Consider the following 16,079-nt stretch of genomic DNA (forward strand, 5'->3'; position numbering starts at 1 on the left):
GCACAGGGCTGCTGCACTGCTTACTTGTTTCAGGTAACTGCCCAGCATCATCTTGCAGTGTGGGGGGCTCACCGCAGCCAGCCCTGGGCAGGGAGGATTGCCAAGCAGCTGATGTTTTCCCTTCTGTAGAGCTGTGACGTGAGGGAAGCACTCCATAAGGGTGCAGGGGTGAAGGCAGGAGAGGCAAACACCACAGTAGGAAGAAAACAAGTGGGGCTATAATAGATATGTTGTTTGGACTTTTTTTTTTCTGTTTTCCTTTCTGTTTTGGTATCAATGTCTTTCCTCTCGTGTTTTTGCTTGGTCACCATGTGGGGAAGAGAAACAGATATACAGAGGATTCCTATAAAGTAGCACTTCATATTCCTTAAGGGAAACAACAAATTTATGCCTAAAAATGAGAGAAGGATCTACATCGTCAGATTACTTGCAAAAGTACTTTACTAAAAAATTGAACTGTGAAATTGTCAGAAGATGCTTATGCAAAAGAAGATTCAGCTAATGAGGGGTGAAAGTGAGCTGTGTCCCAGTGTCTTATGTGGGAAGCCCTTTCAGCACAGGTACTGCAAACCATAGTTAAGTACAAGTACTCCATACTGAGGATGCTTGGAATGGAGCTTGTAAGTGCATGTGTTATATTTAGGGCAACTTACTTGACATGCTGACACGTTATGTCCCTTACTGAACATGCAATACCAGTTGAGTTTCATAGTTCTTTCTGGGCTGTACCTAAAGAGGGACTTGCATAATGCTAAAAGAGTTTGTGCATGTGTACTGTTACTACATCTTCTGTGTGTTTCTGTTAGCAGCAACTGAGGTAGCTCCTTAGTATTGGTAATATCTTCTCAGGTATTTTTGTATGCATCTTCTTTAGCCACTTCCTCCAGCAGTGAGGAATTCAGAGTCCCCAGACTGCAGATCAGCTGTATCTGCTCACTGGCTCTGGCCATTGTTTACAACTTGGTAGCACCTAACAAAGACATTTAAATTCTCATTTGAAAAATTGAATGCTGCCTCACTATGGAGTTGCTGCTAATACCATGACAATGTCAGTGAGGCCAGGGTTTTGTTTTTAAAAAGGGAATGAACTGAATTTAAGCAACTTTTTTTTTTTTTCATTTCTGGTTTCTTTGTTATAGAAGTTTATAACCCTGAATTAAGATGCAGTGAACTAGGTGTATTAAAACTATGCTGCTTTCAACACTTGCGTGTTTAAGAATAAGCCTGCTTTTTAAGCATAATTGCTTAAGGCTGTATATATTTCACATGCCAGGAATTATGAGACAACTCCAAACTAGGGAATTTGAGTTTCTGAATATTAAATCCCCCTTTAATAACATGTTCTTACTACAACACTTAAAATGCTTGGCAACCAACAAAAGCCCCATCCAAGAGGGGTGTACTATGTCTATTTGAAAATATAAAAGAGTTGCCTTCTGGATTCTATTCAGTGATCTATAAGGGGCCTGACCTCTCCTTTAGTTCTTTTCATATTGCTATTACGTTTCCCATGAATGATTTCCCTCCCCCCAGTCCTTTAACTTCTCTAATTTTGTGAAAGAAACCAAGGAGGATTGGCAGCTGGGCACTGGCTGAAAATCTTAAGCCACTTTGTTTTTAACACACATTCGGTGTAGAAACAGTAATGAGACGCTAGCAGTATAGCCTAGAGTAGGAAAAATACATAAAATTATTTCTGATTGCTTAGTGGCTTGGGGAGCAAAGCCACTTTCTGTCTCTCACGGAATCCAGTGTCTGCCAGTAGTCAAGCTTTTCAGATCTGAGCCTCCACTTTTTCACTGATTAAAACCTTAGCACCTCTGAGAATCATCTATGAACAAGGGAGTAGCATGGTTGAGCGGTGGATAGGTGGTTAATTTTTGTGTGCTTGTGCCTATTAGAACAGACGAAAATATAGGCAAGCTTTGGAGCAAGAGCTGCATTGGGTCAGAAGTAAAAGCAGTTAGTACCAAAGTTAGGGTAAGTTGAGAGCAGCTGAATGTAACCATTAATTTTCAGTGCAGCTGACAAAACTCCAGGTAGGACTCAGTCCCCTTTTTTTTTGCATGGCACAGTTCATGCTTCAGGAGGTTGGCACAGCCCTGTACTGAAAAGGGGCAGTGCAGAAGGGTGCACAAAAGCTCTCTGAAATGTTGCTGGCTGGGCTAAGCCTCACAATAGTTTCACCTCTAAAGCCAGTGCTTAGGAGGGGAGAGATTAGGTGAGGCTTGATGCTGAGCACTGCTGTTCTTGGAGATTGGCTATAATGGATCTAATGGATCGCTGTAGCTTTCTCCAAGCTATTTTTATTTCCCCTGAGTAATTGCACTAAGCTGCCATTAAGGTGACTGGAGAATAGTTTTCCAGTCCTCAACCTCAGCCTCCCACCGCAACCTCAGGGCTGTAAATACATTCTCTGCTCTAAATGAAGGCAGGGGGACTTAAGCACAAGCTTATAGGCTGTTTTGAATAAGGCCGGAGGTAAACACAGATATGAGTGCCTTCCTGGATCGGGATCCTCAGTTTCCCCTGGGTGTGCTTGCCCATGCCGAGCCCTGGGGCAGGGCCCTCCAGCCCTGCTGCCAACCTGCACCCCACTGCTTGGAGCTGCCTCTGGTGCACAGCATCGCTCCTGTGCATGGGGCTTTGTGATGCACAATTCCTGCTCAGCTTTGTAAGCTTCACTCAGCTGCTTTCTTTGTAGAGAAGGAAGAATCCTCTTTGGATAACATTTTATTTTGAATATAGTTGCGAAATTCCAGTGACTCTAGTGTTTTTGGAGTCCAGTGTGATGTAGAGCCAGCAGGTATTTTCTGTGTTCATTTATTTTACATAACATCATAAGGAGAAATAAAAAAAAAAAAAAAAAGCACCCTGAACCTTTCTTCTCTTTCTACCATTATGATCCATTTATGTTCCAAAATGTTGAAACCAGAAGTTTTTTTTAATAGAAAGCTCTTTATTTAAAAGACAGCTGTTTGGATTGTAATAAAAAATAATCAAATTTCAATCCCCTATTCATAAACCTACAAGCCTCCTTGTGTTCAAAAGTCTGTGTGCTGACTTTCTGCTTGATAGAAAGCTAGAACTGTGCTTGCAAATTCTTGGTTTGTTTTTCTTCTCTCTCACTCCCCCTCCCCGGGTAACACTGCATAATAGAGAGAAACTCTACAGAAAGCAATGGGAAGAGACCTCCTACTGAGGGGTGCTACTTAAGATACAGATCATTGGCATTTACCGGCCATATAAAAACAATATTTTCCCAAACCCTCTGAGTCCTGCTCCACAGTTTATACAGCATAAAGCTGCAAAAGCCAAAAGTTTGTTGCAGCACATCCAGAACACCCTTTTGTTTTTTCATATGTATTTGACTTGTTTTAATAAGCTGGTGGCTTAATCTTTAATTCCAAATGAAGTATTTTGAACCATGCCTTAGAAGCTGCGCATATTTATTGTGAGAGCTTGACTTTAGTACTCACACGGTAGAAGAAGGTTTCTCTCCTGGCTAATACATTTAATACTTTAAATAATCTGCTTTATTATATCCCTCACACTGCAAATTTTGTGGTAATTCCAAAGGCCATAGATGAAGTTGGAACAAAGTACTTACACTATATTGTCTCCCTTTCTATCCATTACCCAAATAAAACAAAATAAATCTTCAGAACATAGCAAAGAATGAAACAAGTGCCAAGCAAATTTTACGAACTGATTTTATTTAACATAAGAGATAAAAACTTTTATTTAAAAAAAAAATAATTGTTAACCACTGACTTTATTCTGATTAGCTTCTGAAAATACAAACTGGAAACAATGTAAATGCTAAATACACCTAGGTGTGTGTGGAAGAAAGCACTTCTAGATGCATTTATAAAAGCAGTAATTTATTATTACAAAAATATTTTAATAGTAGAGCAATATTGGGAAATGAAGCAGTTGTGTTATTAGCTAGTTTCTTAAACATGTGTGAGAAAACATCTAATGTTTAGGAGCTAGTTTCCCCACAGAAAGAAAAAGGAATTACAGAATTCCCAAGATCAAAATAAAACTAATTCAAGTAAGTTGCTTTATGGGAGTCCTGAGTCAAAGGAAACATCTGGTCCTGAGCCTTCTTAGTGGGACATATGGTACATGCTGCAGAGATGTCATCCACGAGAGTCCAGGAGTAGGGCTGGAAAAGTAGAACTAGATTTGCTGCCTGAAAAGGGCATCTCGTGTGTACAAGAGTTATAAAAATGCATATTGGTTCAAATGGTCCTCTCTTTCCTCTACCTAAAACTAGCTGAGGTTGGGAGGATAATTGAGGGTTATCGATACAAGGCAGATCTCCTCCGGTTGCTTTTTTTTTTTTTTTTTTTTTTTTTTTTTTAATGGAAAAAAGTTTGGAGCAGCTAACATTGTTTTCAGAATAGTGATTCACAAAGCCCTTTACGTGCATAACAATAGGAAATAATGGCATTGTAACTTTGCCCAATTTTATTTTCTGGCATGAATTTATTTCATTAAGTGACACAAAATTTTCCATTCCTGAGCTCTGCAGGTAGTGCTGCCTATACTGGCAGTCACCAGCTCAATCCTTGTGATTTTTAAGAGAAATACATAAAATATGGCTGAACAAGTCCACCTGTACTGCCAAGAACTTTTTTTAGTGCAGTGGCGCAGGAGTTGCTGTGCCTGTGTGCAGAGGGCTCGGTTCGTGCCCTCCTTTGCCCAGAAGAATATTCAAAAGCACTTTTTGTTGTTTCATGAATAACCGTATTAAAAGGGGAGGAAGAGATGTTATCTGTCAGACCCTTTTAGTGTCAGAGTACCTAACTTTGTATAGCCCATACAGAGGACTGCCGGGGATGCTTTTTGGGATCCTCTCGGAGTGCGGCTTTTCTTTTCAAGCCCCTGCGTAATGGACTCTTAATCCCCCGTATGCTTCCTGCCCTAGCAGAGATGTCTTTAGCCCGGCATTCGTTTTGTTTACTTTTTTTCAGCTAAAACTCTCAGAAGGCAAAACCCAGAATCTGCAAAAGACCTATGAGATATTTGTGAAATGGGCCATGACTGCTTATAATTTGTAGGAATAATTACAGCATGTAAGGAAGTCTGCATTTATTAGCAGCAGTGATGAAGCATGTTGTTAAGCCCGCAGTGTGTCACCAAAGCAGCAGGCTGCCGGGAGCCCAGAAGGGCTTTCATTGTTAATTTGGAGCAGAAACACTGAAGCATATCCTGAGAAGGATGCTAATGAAGGGACTGCCAGTAGTAAAATCCTAGTGACCTTTGTGCTTTGTGCTAATTTCTGCTCCCCTCCCTTCCCCCTTCTCCTTTCCCCCTGAGCTGCTATCTGGCCAGTTAGCCCCTGAATTTGGAGGTACAGTAGGAGTGTTGTCCGTGCCGGGGTGAGCTCCCACGTGCCTCCCCCACTTCCACTCAAATCACAGCAGATTAAAGAGGCTTTTGTTGAAATATAACAGACAGACACTTAGAGGCAGGGTTCAAATTAACTGATTATAAATCACTAGTTAGTCTGAGAAGTCAAATCTAGAGCTGGCTAATGATTTGAAATTACTAGCCAATTGTGAAATTAATCCCCTGTTTTAAAGCAACTGGGAAATGCTTGAGAGCTGCAAGGAAATAAATACGTAGGTGTTTTCTGGGGGACTCGTGCTCTGCGGGTTTGTTCAGGCTGTGTCTGCACAGAGGCCAAGGAGAGGAGGTCGAGCTGAGCCAGACACGAGAGCAGTGGCTCAGGAGGAAATGAGCCTGGTTTTTAAGATGTGCCCCTTTTAATTGTGGCTTCCAGGTCTTGCTTCAGAGAGTTAAGCTTTAAATTTTCATCCACTTGGGGAAGAGAGGTCATGAGCTCATGGTTCCCTATTGTAGCTTTCCTGGGTTTGCACTATTGTCTGCCTGGCGCATGCTGGAAGTGTTTTCAAATTCCTGGGTTTGATGGCTTGTGTCAGAGTTGTCACTAGAGGGTGACAGGCAGCACCCCGAGTCCTGTCCTGCTGCTGCGAGGCGTGGCTGTGATGTACTGGTGTCTTTCCTCTGCAGGGACTGTGAAGGTGAAGAGCTCTAATATACAAGTAGGCGATCTCATCATTGTTGAAAAGGTTAGCCTCTACGTGTCTATCTTTTTTGTAAAGTATGTTTCTTGCAAGACCTTTGAAAATGAGATATTTTGAAGTCATATTTGTTTTATGGTAGGCTCAGAATATTGAGTGTTGAACGTTCGTTATGATATTTAATCACTTTTCAAGGTCTCTCCCTTTTTCCCCCTGGCCCTGGAAACAGCATCGTTGTCCTTAAAAATGAGAGCAAATCTGTGCATAAGCTGTGTTTTCCAATTGCACTATAGCAAGATAAAGACTCTCTGGCCCTTACCTTTGACTGTTGGACAGGGGTTAAATGCCTGATACAAATGCAACATCAAGATGTTGTTTGGTGTAACCAACACAAGTACGGGGAGAGGGATCCATTTGCAGGCACTGGAGTGTACAAGTATATTCTCCCTTTTGTACAAGTTTGTGTTTTTTTCCTCAATTTATTTTCTTTACACGCACACTCCGTGCAAATATCCGTGTTCTCTAAAACTGATGAAGGATGAACATATTCAGTCCAAAAAAAAAAAAAGAGCTGGTACCTGTAGATTTCAGATACTTGCTTTCTTCTGGCATAGGGCTTCTCGGAGGGAAGCCGGCATTAGTTTAAAATTTCTTCTTCTAGAATTACTCACTAGCTCTTTTGTAAACCTAGACATTGGCCAGTCTGGTCAGTGGGAGCTGGCACCAGTTATTATTCTGCAGGGAAGCAAATTTAGGATTCAAAGCAAAATGAATACCAACCTTCAGTCTGACAAAGAAATACTTTCTCCTCCGTAGCCCCTTTGCTTGTCACTGGGGCTGTGGAAGAAGGCTGCACACGCGTGCAGGGTCTATGCACAATAATGGCCTTTCTTCTTGTAACAGAACCAGCGGGTCCCTGCTGACATGATCTTCCTGAGGACGTCGGAGAAGAATGGTAAACATCTGGAACCAATTGTCAAAATAGCCATTAACCTTTCACTGGTTGTTTAGAGAAAATTATCTTTTGGAAATGTGAAAGAAATAGATAATAGTAAAATTTTGGAGCGACCGGGAATTCAAAGGCTTTGATGGACCGCCAGTTTTCAGGATGTTACACTCTGGTCTTGTTTGCTAATCCAAGAATGTAGTTATTTGAACCCAGAGTAAATGAATGGGATTGCAAAATGCTGTGCATTATAGATGTAAATCATTTTACTTGCTGTTCAGGTTTGTTTTGTCAAGTGTGGGATAAGGAAATGCTTGATTGGAAGGTTTACAAAACATAATGACTAATAAGAATATTTAAAATGTCTTAAAGATACAGTGCAGAATCTCACTGCATTTTGGACTAGTGGAAGGAAACGGATGTGAGATGCAAGAATATAATTCCTTGATTCTTACCTTATTAATAAGTACTACTTTAAATCAGATACCAAAGAAATAAGTGTGCTAGAAACAAAACCATTTCATGAGCTATAGGTGTACATAAGAAAGCTCTAGAAAGAGCACCAACTGTTGTTGAAATTCCCCAGGGTCTTGCTTCCTCCGCACTGACCAACTGGATGGTGAGACAGACTGGAAACTGCGGCTGCCAGTTACCTGTACTCAGAGATTGCCAACTGCTTCTGTAAGCTGCTTTATTAAAAATACTCTAGTTGTTAAATATGCATGTCTGATTTTCCTGCAAAGTGTTCAGGTGCTTCAGTTAATGGGCTGCTTCGAGAAGCGGGTTAATTTAGCATTCCTTTGCACAGGGCTCAGTGCATGTTCCAGGTTAGCTCTGGCAGTAAAGAGTGTCTGGTACTGAAACTAAGGGTAAACCAGCTCTTCCTGAGCTGCAGGCAAGATGTCAGGTAAGGTGAAGCAGGGTGTCTGGGTGCCACGCAGCTGTCACTGCAAAGCTGCATGGACAGAAGGGCGCTGGGGCTGGCAGCTAGGGAGTGGCTTTGCAGCAGCAGGTGACTCATGGCAGGGTGCTCCTGTTTTCTTTTTCCTTTCCAGACACCATTGCAGTAACTTACTACAGGGTAGGTCTTACTGCGGCATACGTATCCTTGTTCTTCTTAAAGTCCCCCTTTCATTCACTGGAGTGCAGTATACTGAGACACAAGTCATCCGATTTAATGAAATGGATTCAGAAATAAAGCTTTCATTACTCTCCATCAAAAAAGGCGGAATTGTCACTATGGATGCTCCACTGCATGATTTGAAATGAGTGTACAACCTCCATTAAACATTCTGTTCCCTAACTAAACTACTCTCTAGCTAAAGTGGTTTACTCTGACTACTCTGTAGTTAAAGAAGTTTGTGTTGAAAAAAAAAAGGGGGGGGGAGAATCTGTGTACCTGTTTTATTGATGTTCTGTCTGTAAAAAGTACAAGAAGTTTATTTTATACTAAGGCTTTGAAGAGAAACATTCTCTGCATGGAGTGAATAGTTCATGAGTGTAGGAGTCAGCAGTGAATGTTCTTTTCAGAACTGGCATATCTCCTTGTCACCATAGAACTGTTCCCAGTGACACTAGCATCTCAAACTAAATACCTAGTGGTAGGATGTTCCTTGGTTGCCTTGGAAAAGTAATCCAAATCTTTTTTTGATAAATAGTAGTAAGTGTTTTAGGCTAGCTTCATTATTCAGGCTGAAATTGCTTGTATGGGGCACCAACAACTAAGTAGTTCCCAGGAGCCTTTGTTATCATTGCAATAAATACTCTCGGATAAGTACTTTTCAGTAAAGCTGGTATAACAGTTGTATTTTCTCTCAGTTGAACTCAAGTAAGGAGTATAATTTAATTATTATCTTAACTTGATTAAGTAACTCTTGCTCAAAGTATTTTTTTAGAAACATTGGTACATTATTAAAATGTGGTTATCTAACTGCCTGCTAAAACATGTCTGTTTTTAGGACCTACTGCAAATCCGATCCTATGTATATGCAGAAGAGCCCAATATTGATATACATAATTTTGTGGGGACCTTCACAAGGGTAAGTCCTACTTAGATATGCTTGAAATAATGTATGTAGTGTTTTCTGTGCAAACCTGCTGAATCACAGGATGCCAGACTTTTTTTGGAGAAGTGGTGAAGTCTTGTCATTCCTTGTACCCTTTCTGTGTTTTTGTTTTTGCACCCTCCATAAAATACATGTAATAAATCTGACATAAAAATATGCTTATTGAAGCTTTGACTTGGAAACAACATAATAGACTGTTTAAGATTAGGGTTCTTACTCTTAAAGTATTAGGTCTGAACATTTGGACTAAGATTGGTAGTTACACATGCATGGTGTTCAGAATGAAATCTGGACCACCACAATCACTGCAGGGTTAAAATTGTTTACTGGTGAAAAAGCAGAGGTTCTTAGATAGATCAGTCTTAATTGTGAGTCAATTGTTTTTTTCTTTTGCCTTCAGTTGTTGCATGCAACCTGTGTGAACTTAGTTATATCTGCCCTCAGAGGGCAGTGGCTCAAACTCTCTGTGAAATATCAGAGAATATCTATCTTTTGACTTGAAGATGTGGTGCCTATTTGAGGCAAAAGGTTGTGGTGTTTTTGTTTTTTTCCCTCTCTCCTCCCCTCCCCTCTCACTGGGATTATGAAAACATTAAGAAATACATCTAGTACCCTTGGGGAATTTTCAGAGGACAAATGTTTTTGTAACAAATGGGAGACAGTTACAGCTTTTAGAAGTTGTTTGCTAGTATTTCAGTTCAAAATTGTAAGTTTTTTAACTTTGAGGCATGGTTTAATCTGATTAATGGCGGTAGTATGGATTAGAAGTTTGAGTGGCTTAGTGAGGTTGTATATATGTTGTATAAACCCTGGGCATATATTAATTTACTTTCTTATGCAAAAGTACAGTCCCATAGAATTAGTCTTTTGGTGCCTAAGAGGAATCAGATTTTCTTGAAACTGTTCTCTGGCATGCATCAGACAAGTTTCCAGGCATCACTGAGCAGTCCAAATTGGATCTCAGTGAGATCTCACAGCAGAAGGCAAAATGCTATTAATCTGCATGGACCAAGTGAGGAATACATTTCCCTGTAGTCCCTGGTGAGCTCCTGACAAATCCCTTTCTCATTTCTGATTCCCAGGGTCCTTCAGCAGGAACATGTTTCTTAATAGATTTTTTTTTCCACCCCTTCCTTTCTCCAGTAAAATCAAGTTGGTTTTTAACCTAGACATAGGTTTAACTGTTTTTGAAAATCCTCCATCTTATCTAGGAGCTCTCTATCAATTCCCCCAGCATCCCTCTCCAAACACCCCTGTGTAACTCTGTCATCCAATAGTCTTTTCAATTACTGACATTTTTTTATTTTTGTTGTAGGAGGACAGTGACCCTTCCGTGAATGAAAGTTTAAGCATAGAAAATACTCTATGGGCCAGCACAGTGATTGCATCAGGTAAGATGGAGGCATGTGTCTTTTTTTTTTTTTTTTTTTTTTTTTAAGGGAATATGTTAACAATTTTTAAAGGTCTTTTTGTAATGGAATAATCTCTGTCAGTTGGAGAAATTAGCAGTCAGAGTGAGGTTTCCCACTTGTCCTAACACCTCTGGGGAGCAAGACTGACGTCTAATTGCCTCTTGGACATTCCTAGATGAGAAAGAATTGGAGTGGCCTTTGGGCACTTCTTTAGCATCTAGGACCAGAATAGCACTTAATTGCTCTCTGCATTGACATCCTAATCTGTAACAGAAATGGTGTCAAATAGATTCTGGTAACAGAAGCTAAGATGAAAGATTTCCAGGTAACTGCTTCCATTGAGTTTGTCTTACGTATTTTTAAAAAGAAAAAAATAAAATCTTTGACACATTTTTGTATATGTATACAATACGCTCACAAGGCCTGAGATTAATCAATGCTCTCTTGCAGAGGCCTGTCAAAGTAAAAGCCTTGCTCTTCTCCTGCCTAGCATGCCTGCAAGATTTACAGGACAGTAGCTGGAGAAGAGTGAAATTCTGTAATGCAGTGCTGGATTTGAAGCTGTTGAATGGAGGGACTTAAGAGTGCTGTACCAAGGTGTATATGGAATTAATAACAATGAGAAGGAACTTCAAAAGGCTTCATGAAGCATCGAAAAGATTTTGATTTGCTCTTTTTTAAAACCAGAATATAATAAATAGATTTTATACCTGTATGTTTCTATCTACCCCTACCTAGACTCCTAGTTGAAACACATCTCAGTATTGTCACAGGATGTGACCAAAGGGTCATAAAAATCTAGTTGGCCAAGTGTTATTTAGTCAAGTAAATTATATTTAGGGATGAGTAATTGTTATGCAGTAGGTAACCTGCCTTCCTCCCTTCTGAGTGTAAAACCACTCAGATGCATCGGGACTGGAAGTTTCACATACCGAACAGGCTGCTTAACTCATGAGCCTCAGTCCATCCTGCTTTGGAACAAATACATTTGAAAGGAAAGCCACTTTCCTTGTGATTCTGACTTGAATGGCAATTTTTCCTGCAGCCCCCTTTCCCACATGGACTTTCTTACCTCTTCCTTGGAAGCTTTTGTGCCACAGCTGAGCATAGCGCATGTGTGTGCTACCACGAGCAGTGCGGCTGATGGGAGGGAGATGCTGTCCTGCCCTGAGCCAAGCTCCCAGCCAGCCTGCTGAGGGTGAAATCTAACCCTCCTTTCTGAGTATGAACAAAGTTATTTGTAGATAGATATCTTTTGGAGTTCAGCTAGTAAGAATAATGTTTGCAGATGTTCTTGTAATTTCAGCTGGTTTGTACAATGAAGTCTGTTTTGGATAGCCATAAAATGATTAGAAACACTATTTATACACATACCAGCATGTCTTCAAGCTGTTTTCTAGCCCTGGTAGGTTTCTCCCCTTATTTCAGCTGACTTGATCAATTTAAATTCAGTTGTGTTTTTCCTGTGGCAATAATAAATAGCGTGGTGGAGGTCATTTCTGTAAGGAAAACCTATTGGTTTGGAGAAAGTGTGGATATCATTTTTCTTCTTCTGTAAGCAAAAGCTGTCAAGTCATAGTGATGCCATCTCACTGGGGCAGCCTTTGCTTGTAAGATAAAGCAGAGCTATGTGACTTTCTCCATCTGCTGCTGTAGTAGGAGCGGGTCTGACTCTGACTGTTTGCAGTTGATTTGGAGTAGCTGTGCCATCTGCTGATTTGAATTGTGATGATCTTACCACCTCCTGCCATCTGGTTCCAGTGACTTCTTGTTGTGCTGTTTTTTCTGTTGTTGTTGTTGTTGTTTTTTTTTTTTTTTTTTCCAAAGGAATGTTTCCCAGCATTTTTAGAAACCACCTCTTTTGAATTATTCTTATTTGATAATAATTCACTTGCAGCTTGCTAAAACTTCTGTTGCTAATGGGAGCAGGGGAATAGTGGAGTATAAAATGGCAATGTATTAACAACAGAACAACAGTGCTTCTTTTTTTTGTTTCCCCACTGTTGTTTTTATCCATTTTTATAGACTCCTAAAATTTTCTGCTAGAAACTTTGACTTTGGCAATAGCACAATAGCAGCTTTTAAACTCTTGACTGTAGCTAGCTTTTTCTCGATGGCTTTTTGCAAAGGCTTTAAGAGAAACCTGTAGAAAAACAGTGGTTTATGGTACTAAACTGTATTGTATTTCTGCAGGAAGAAAAGAGAGCTCTTTAGAAACTGTGGGACATAGCATTAAAATACATAGATGGGCTCCCAGCAGCTCCATCTGTTGCAGTAAGGTGGGAGTTGGTATGATTTGCCTTTCTGCTATTAAACAAATACTTAATTTAAACTAAAACGTAGATTTTTAAAAGCTTTTACAGATAGAATTACCTTAAAGATAAAATTACCAAAAGATTGTGGAAGACTGCACCAATAAAGAACAACTACAGTCCAGAGCACTAATTTAGATGCTCTTACAATGGAGGACCACTATCTGAAGTAAGGCAAACTTAGCACCTGAGTGAGGTTCAAAATAGTGGGAGAAAACACAAGAAATCCTCCTTCCTCAGCAGCTTTTATTGATATTGAGGAACAACAGCTTACATCAGAAGGGGTTACTGAGGAGCCAAGAGAGCAAAACTCTTGATTTCTCTTTCCATGCTCTTTAGTTGCTGCAGTCTGTCCAACCCAGCTGGAACAAGCCCAACCATAAGGGCAGTGTGGTTGAAGACTTGCTGACTTCTAGTAGGATGTCTTCAGTTCAGCATCTGTTTTCATGGATTTTATATTTCAAGTACTGGCCTTTCTAGTCTGATTGTTATTGCGTTAGAAATTAACCTGCTAAAAGTCCATTTCAACTGCCAAGCCTCTGTATTTAACAAGCATTTTGCAGATAAAACAAGTGGAGATTGTTTTTCTTAGGCTAATGCATGTTTTGTTCAGGTACTGTTGTGGGAGTTGTCCTCTACACTGGAAGGGAATTGCGAAGTGTGATGAATACTTCAAACCCAAGAAGTAAGGTAGGGTAAGGATAATAACTAATTATTATCTTACAATAAAAGGGGGCAGAAATTTATAATTAAAAAAATATATATATAAATCCAAAGGCTATGTGTACAGACTGTAGGAACAACATCCTACAAATGATTTATATCTTCCAACCTATGATTTAGATAGTTACCATTATCAGAGACATATTTTATTTTTTTGATCCTAACTACAAGTATCTGCTCACTTTTTGACAATGGTAACACTTCTATTTTCTATGGTTATAATAAAATAGACCCAGACAGAATGGGAAGGCTGATTTTGCTGCATTTTTTACATTATAGCAAAGTTAAGACAAGGTGTGGGGATATTTATATAGTCTGCAGCTTTTGACAGCATGAGTCTTTCACACCTCTTCATGCACTCCTCAGCTTCCAAAGGATGGAGCTCTTATTTAGTAAGCTGGAACAGTATCGTTTATAAATTTAAATATGTTTGTAGTGTTTTATGTGAAAAAAAGTTAATGACTGTTGAGAGACAGCTCGTTGGATATAGCAGCTCATTCTCTTTGTGAATACTAAATTGAACTAACACCTTCGCTAGTGTGATTGAAATGTCTCAATTTCATTCTTTAGATCGGTCTCTTTGATTTGGAAGTGAACTGTCTTACGAAGATCCTGTTTGGGGCTCTTGTCGTGGTCTCGCTTGTCATGGTGGCCCTTCAGCATTTTGCTGGCCGTTGGTATCTTCAGATCATAAGATTTCTCCTCCTGTTCTCAAACATTATTCCTATTAGGTGAGTCAATTGCTAGTTCTTCCAGCAAGATACTGCTTCCTCTGCATCCTCCTCCACACTTCTGATGTGAACAGTCATGTAAAGTCATGTGTGTTCCTCATTTGACAACTAAATAAATTTAGAAATAGAAATCGAATTACTGTTAAAAGTTGTTTTGTTGTTTCTGCTGAATTTGTTTAGTGTTTTAGCCTGTTTGCTGTCTGTGCTCTCTAATTTAGGCTGCAGATTAGTCATTTAAGGCACCTGTTTCTGTGTTCAGGCTGCCTGGTTACTCTGATAAGAGCAAAAATAGAGGAGAGAGATTTATATAGCATGTAGCATAATAGGATCCAACTGCCTTTAAAAAGGGGCTGAAATTTTAATATTTAATTGTGCTATATTAATAAGCAGATTGTTATTTCCAGTGTAGGTCAGGGATTTGTTTCACTTGCATTTTTAACCTGCTGTCTGCTTATCAATCACACTGTCCTTATGCGTCTGAGTCCATCATCCTCTCAAATTGTCTGTCCTCAATGTAATTTTGTCATATATCCTTTTGAATCACAGTACCACTGCAGCAGTGCGCAGTTCTCCCCATCTGCCACCCAACCACTCATTTTGAATATACTTCTCCCTAAATTCCCTCTTTGGCTGCTCAAGCTCAGTATGGAAGGCCTGGCCTTCTATTGCATTGTCACAATTCACAGTGATTTTTTCCAAAGTTTTAATGCAGATACACTTCCTTTTTCTTTTTCCCATTCCTCCTGCATAGTTTGCGTGTGAATCTGGACATGGGGAAAATTGTCTATAGCTGGGTGATCCGCAGAGATTCCAAAATCCCTGGGACTGTGGTTCGATCCAGCACTATACCTGAGCAGCTGGGGAGGATATCCTATTTGCTCACAGACAAAACAGGTATCTATGTAGAAAATCCAGTTTTGAGTTGTGGTTGAGTTGTTCTTTTTTGTTATGTTTTTGACTAGCCACCGATCATAATGTAGGATTTCTTTGGGTTGGGAGAAATACGCACTTTCTGCCACTTTGACAATATGATTTCATCAGTTTAAAATATTTTTTGAATTTTTGTTGTTTTTCTGAACATGTCATAAATAAGAGAGGACACGAGTACTATGCTACTTGAAAAAATGGTTCAAGTGTGATATTAAACCAAAAGTAGAGGTTAGACTTAAAATCAAAATCAACTTTTAGAGTTAATTTTTAAAGCTGGATGAAGATAAGTTACACATTTGGGCAGAAACATACGATCAGTCTGCCTGCTGCTATCCTCACTTTTTACAGTTAAGTTGATTACAAGGGACTAATCTGTAAAAAAAAAAAAAAAAAAAAAAAAAAAAGCTTTGTCTGACATAAACTCCTGGTTCTGTTGAAGGTGTTCCCAGAAATTTTCTTTGGTTCCAGCAGGACCAGAGCTACAGCTGCCACTCTTTCTGGCATCAAGTTTTGGGTGAATGATCTCATTATTTCTTACTGGGACAGTGATGTGCACCACAACTTCCCAGGAGATTGTGCCCTGAGATTTTTAATACCATCACCTTTGGTCTCAGTCTGTGCTGAGAGCCTTGTGAAGTGACTGACTCAGCTTCTGGACCATTTCCTCTTGGAGTTGGGATACAGCAAGGACAAGAACGTGCCCTGGGGATAGACACGTTGGTTCATGTTCCATGTTGGTGCTGCTTCTGTTACAGGAACGCTTACGCAGAATGAGATGGTCTTCAAGAGACTTCATCTGGGCACGGTGGCTTATGGCCTGGACTCCATGGATGAAGTGCAGAGCCACATATTCAGTATATACACCCAGGTAAAATTAAATTGGATTTTTTAACTCTTTGTTAA

The 16,079-nt window shown here is 39.8% G+C and overlaps 1 protein-coding gene across 2 annotated transcripts in view; it reads left to right on the forward strand.

Moving 5' to 3' along the window:
* Nucleotides 1-16,079, forward strand: part of ATP9A (ATPase phospholipid transporting 9A (putative)) — a 61,137-nt gene that overhangs the window by 13,518 nt on the left and 31,540 nt on the right. The window contains exons 5-13 of one of the 2 annotated variants that reach the window (XM_082773558.1): nt 6,046-6,104; nt 6,960-7,011; nt 7,589-7,683; nt 8,961-9,041; nt 10,384-10,459; nt 13,406-13,482; nt 14,086-14,246; nt 14,998-15,140; nt 15,932-16,044. In XM_082773558.1, the coding sequence (XP_082629684.1) occupies nt 6,046-6,104; nt 6,960-7,011; nt 7,589-7,683; nt 8,961-9,041; nt 10,384-10,459; nt 13,406-13,482; nt 14,086-14,246; nt 14,998-15,140; nt 15,932-16,044 (857 nt within the window). The remainder of the gene's footprint in view (nt 1-6,045; nt 6,105-6,959; nt 7,012-7,588; nt 7,684-8,960; nt 9,042-10,383; nt 10,460-13,405; nt 13,483-14,085; nt 14,247-14,997; nt 15,141-15,931; nt 16,045-16,079) is intronic. The other variant, XM_082773559.1, reaches the window with a different exon arrangement.

The sequence above is a fragment of the Aythya marila genome, assembly GCF_965140915.1.
Source record: "Aythya marila genome assembly, chromosome: 16".
In the NCBI taxonomy this organism is placed as follows: domain Eukaryota; kingdom Metazoa; phylum Chordata; class Aves; order Anseriformes; family Anatidae; genus Aythya; species Aythya marila.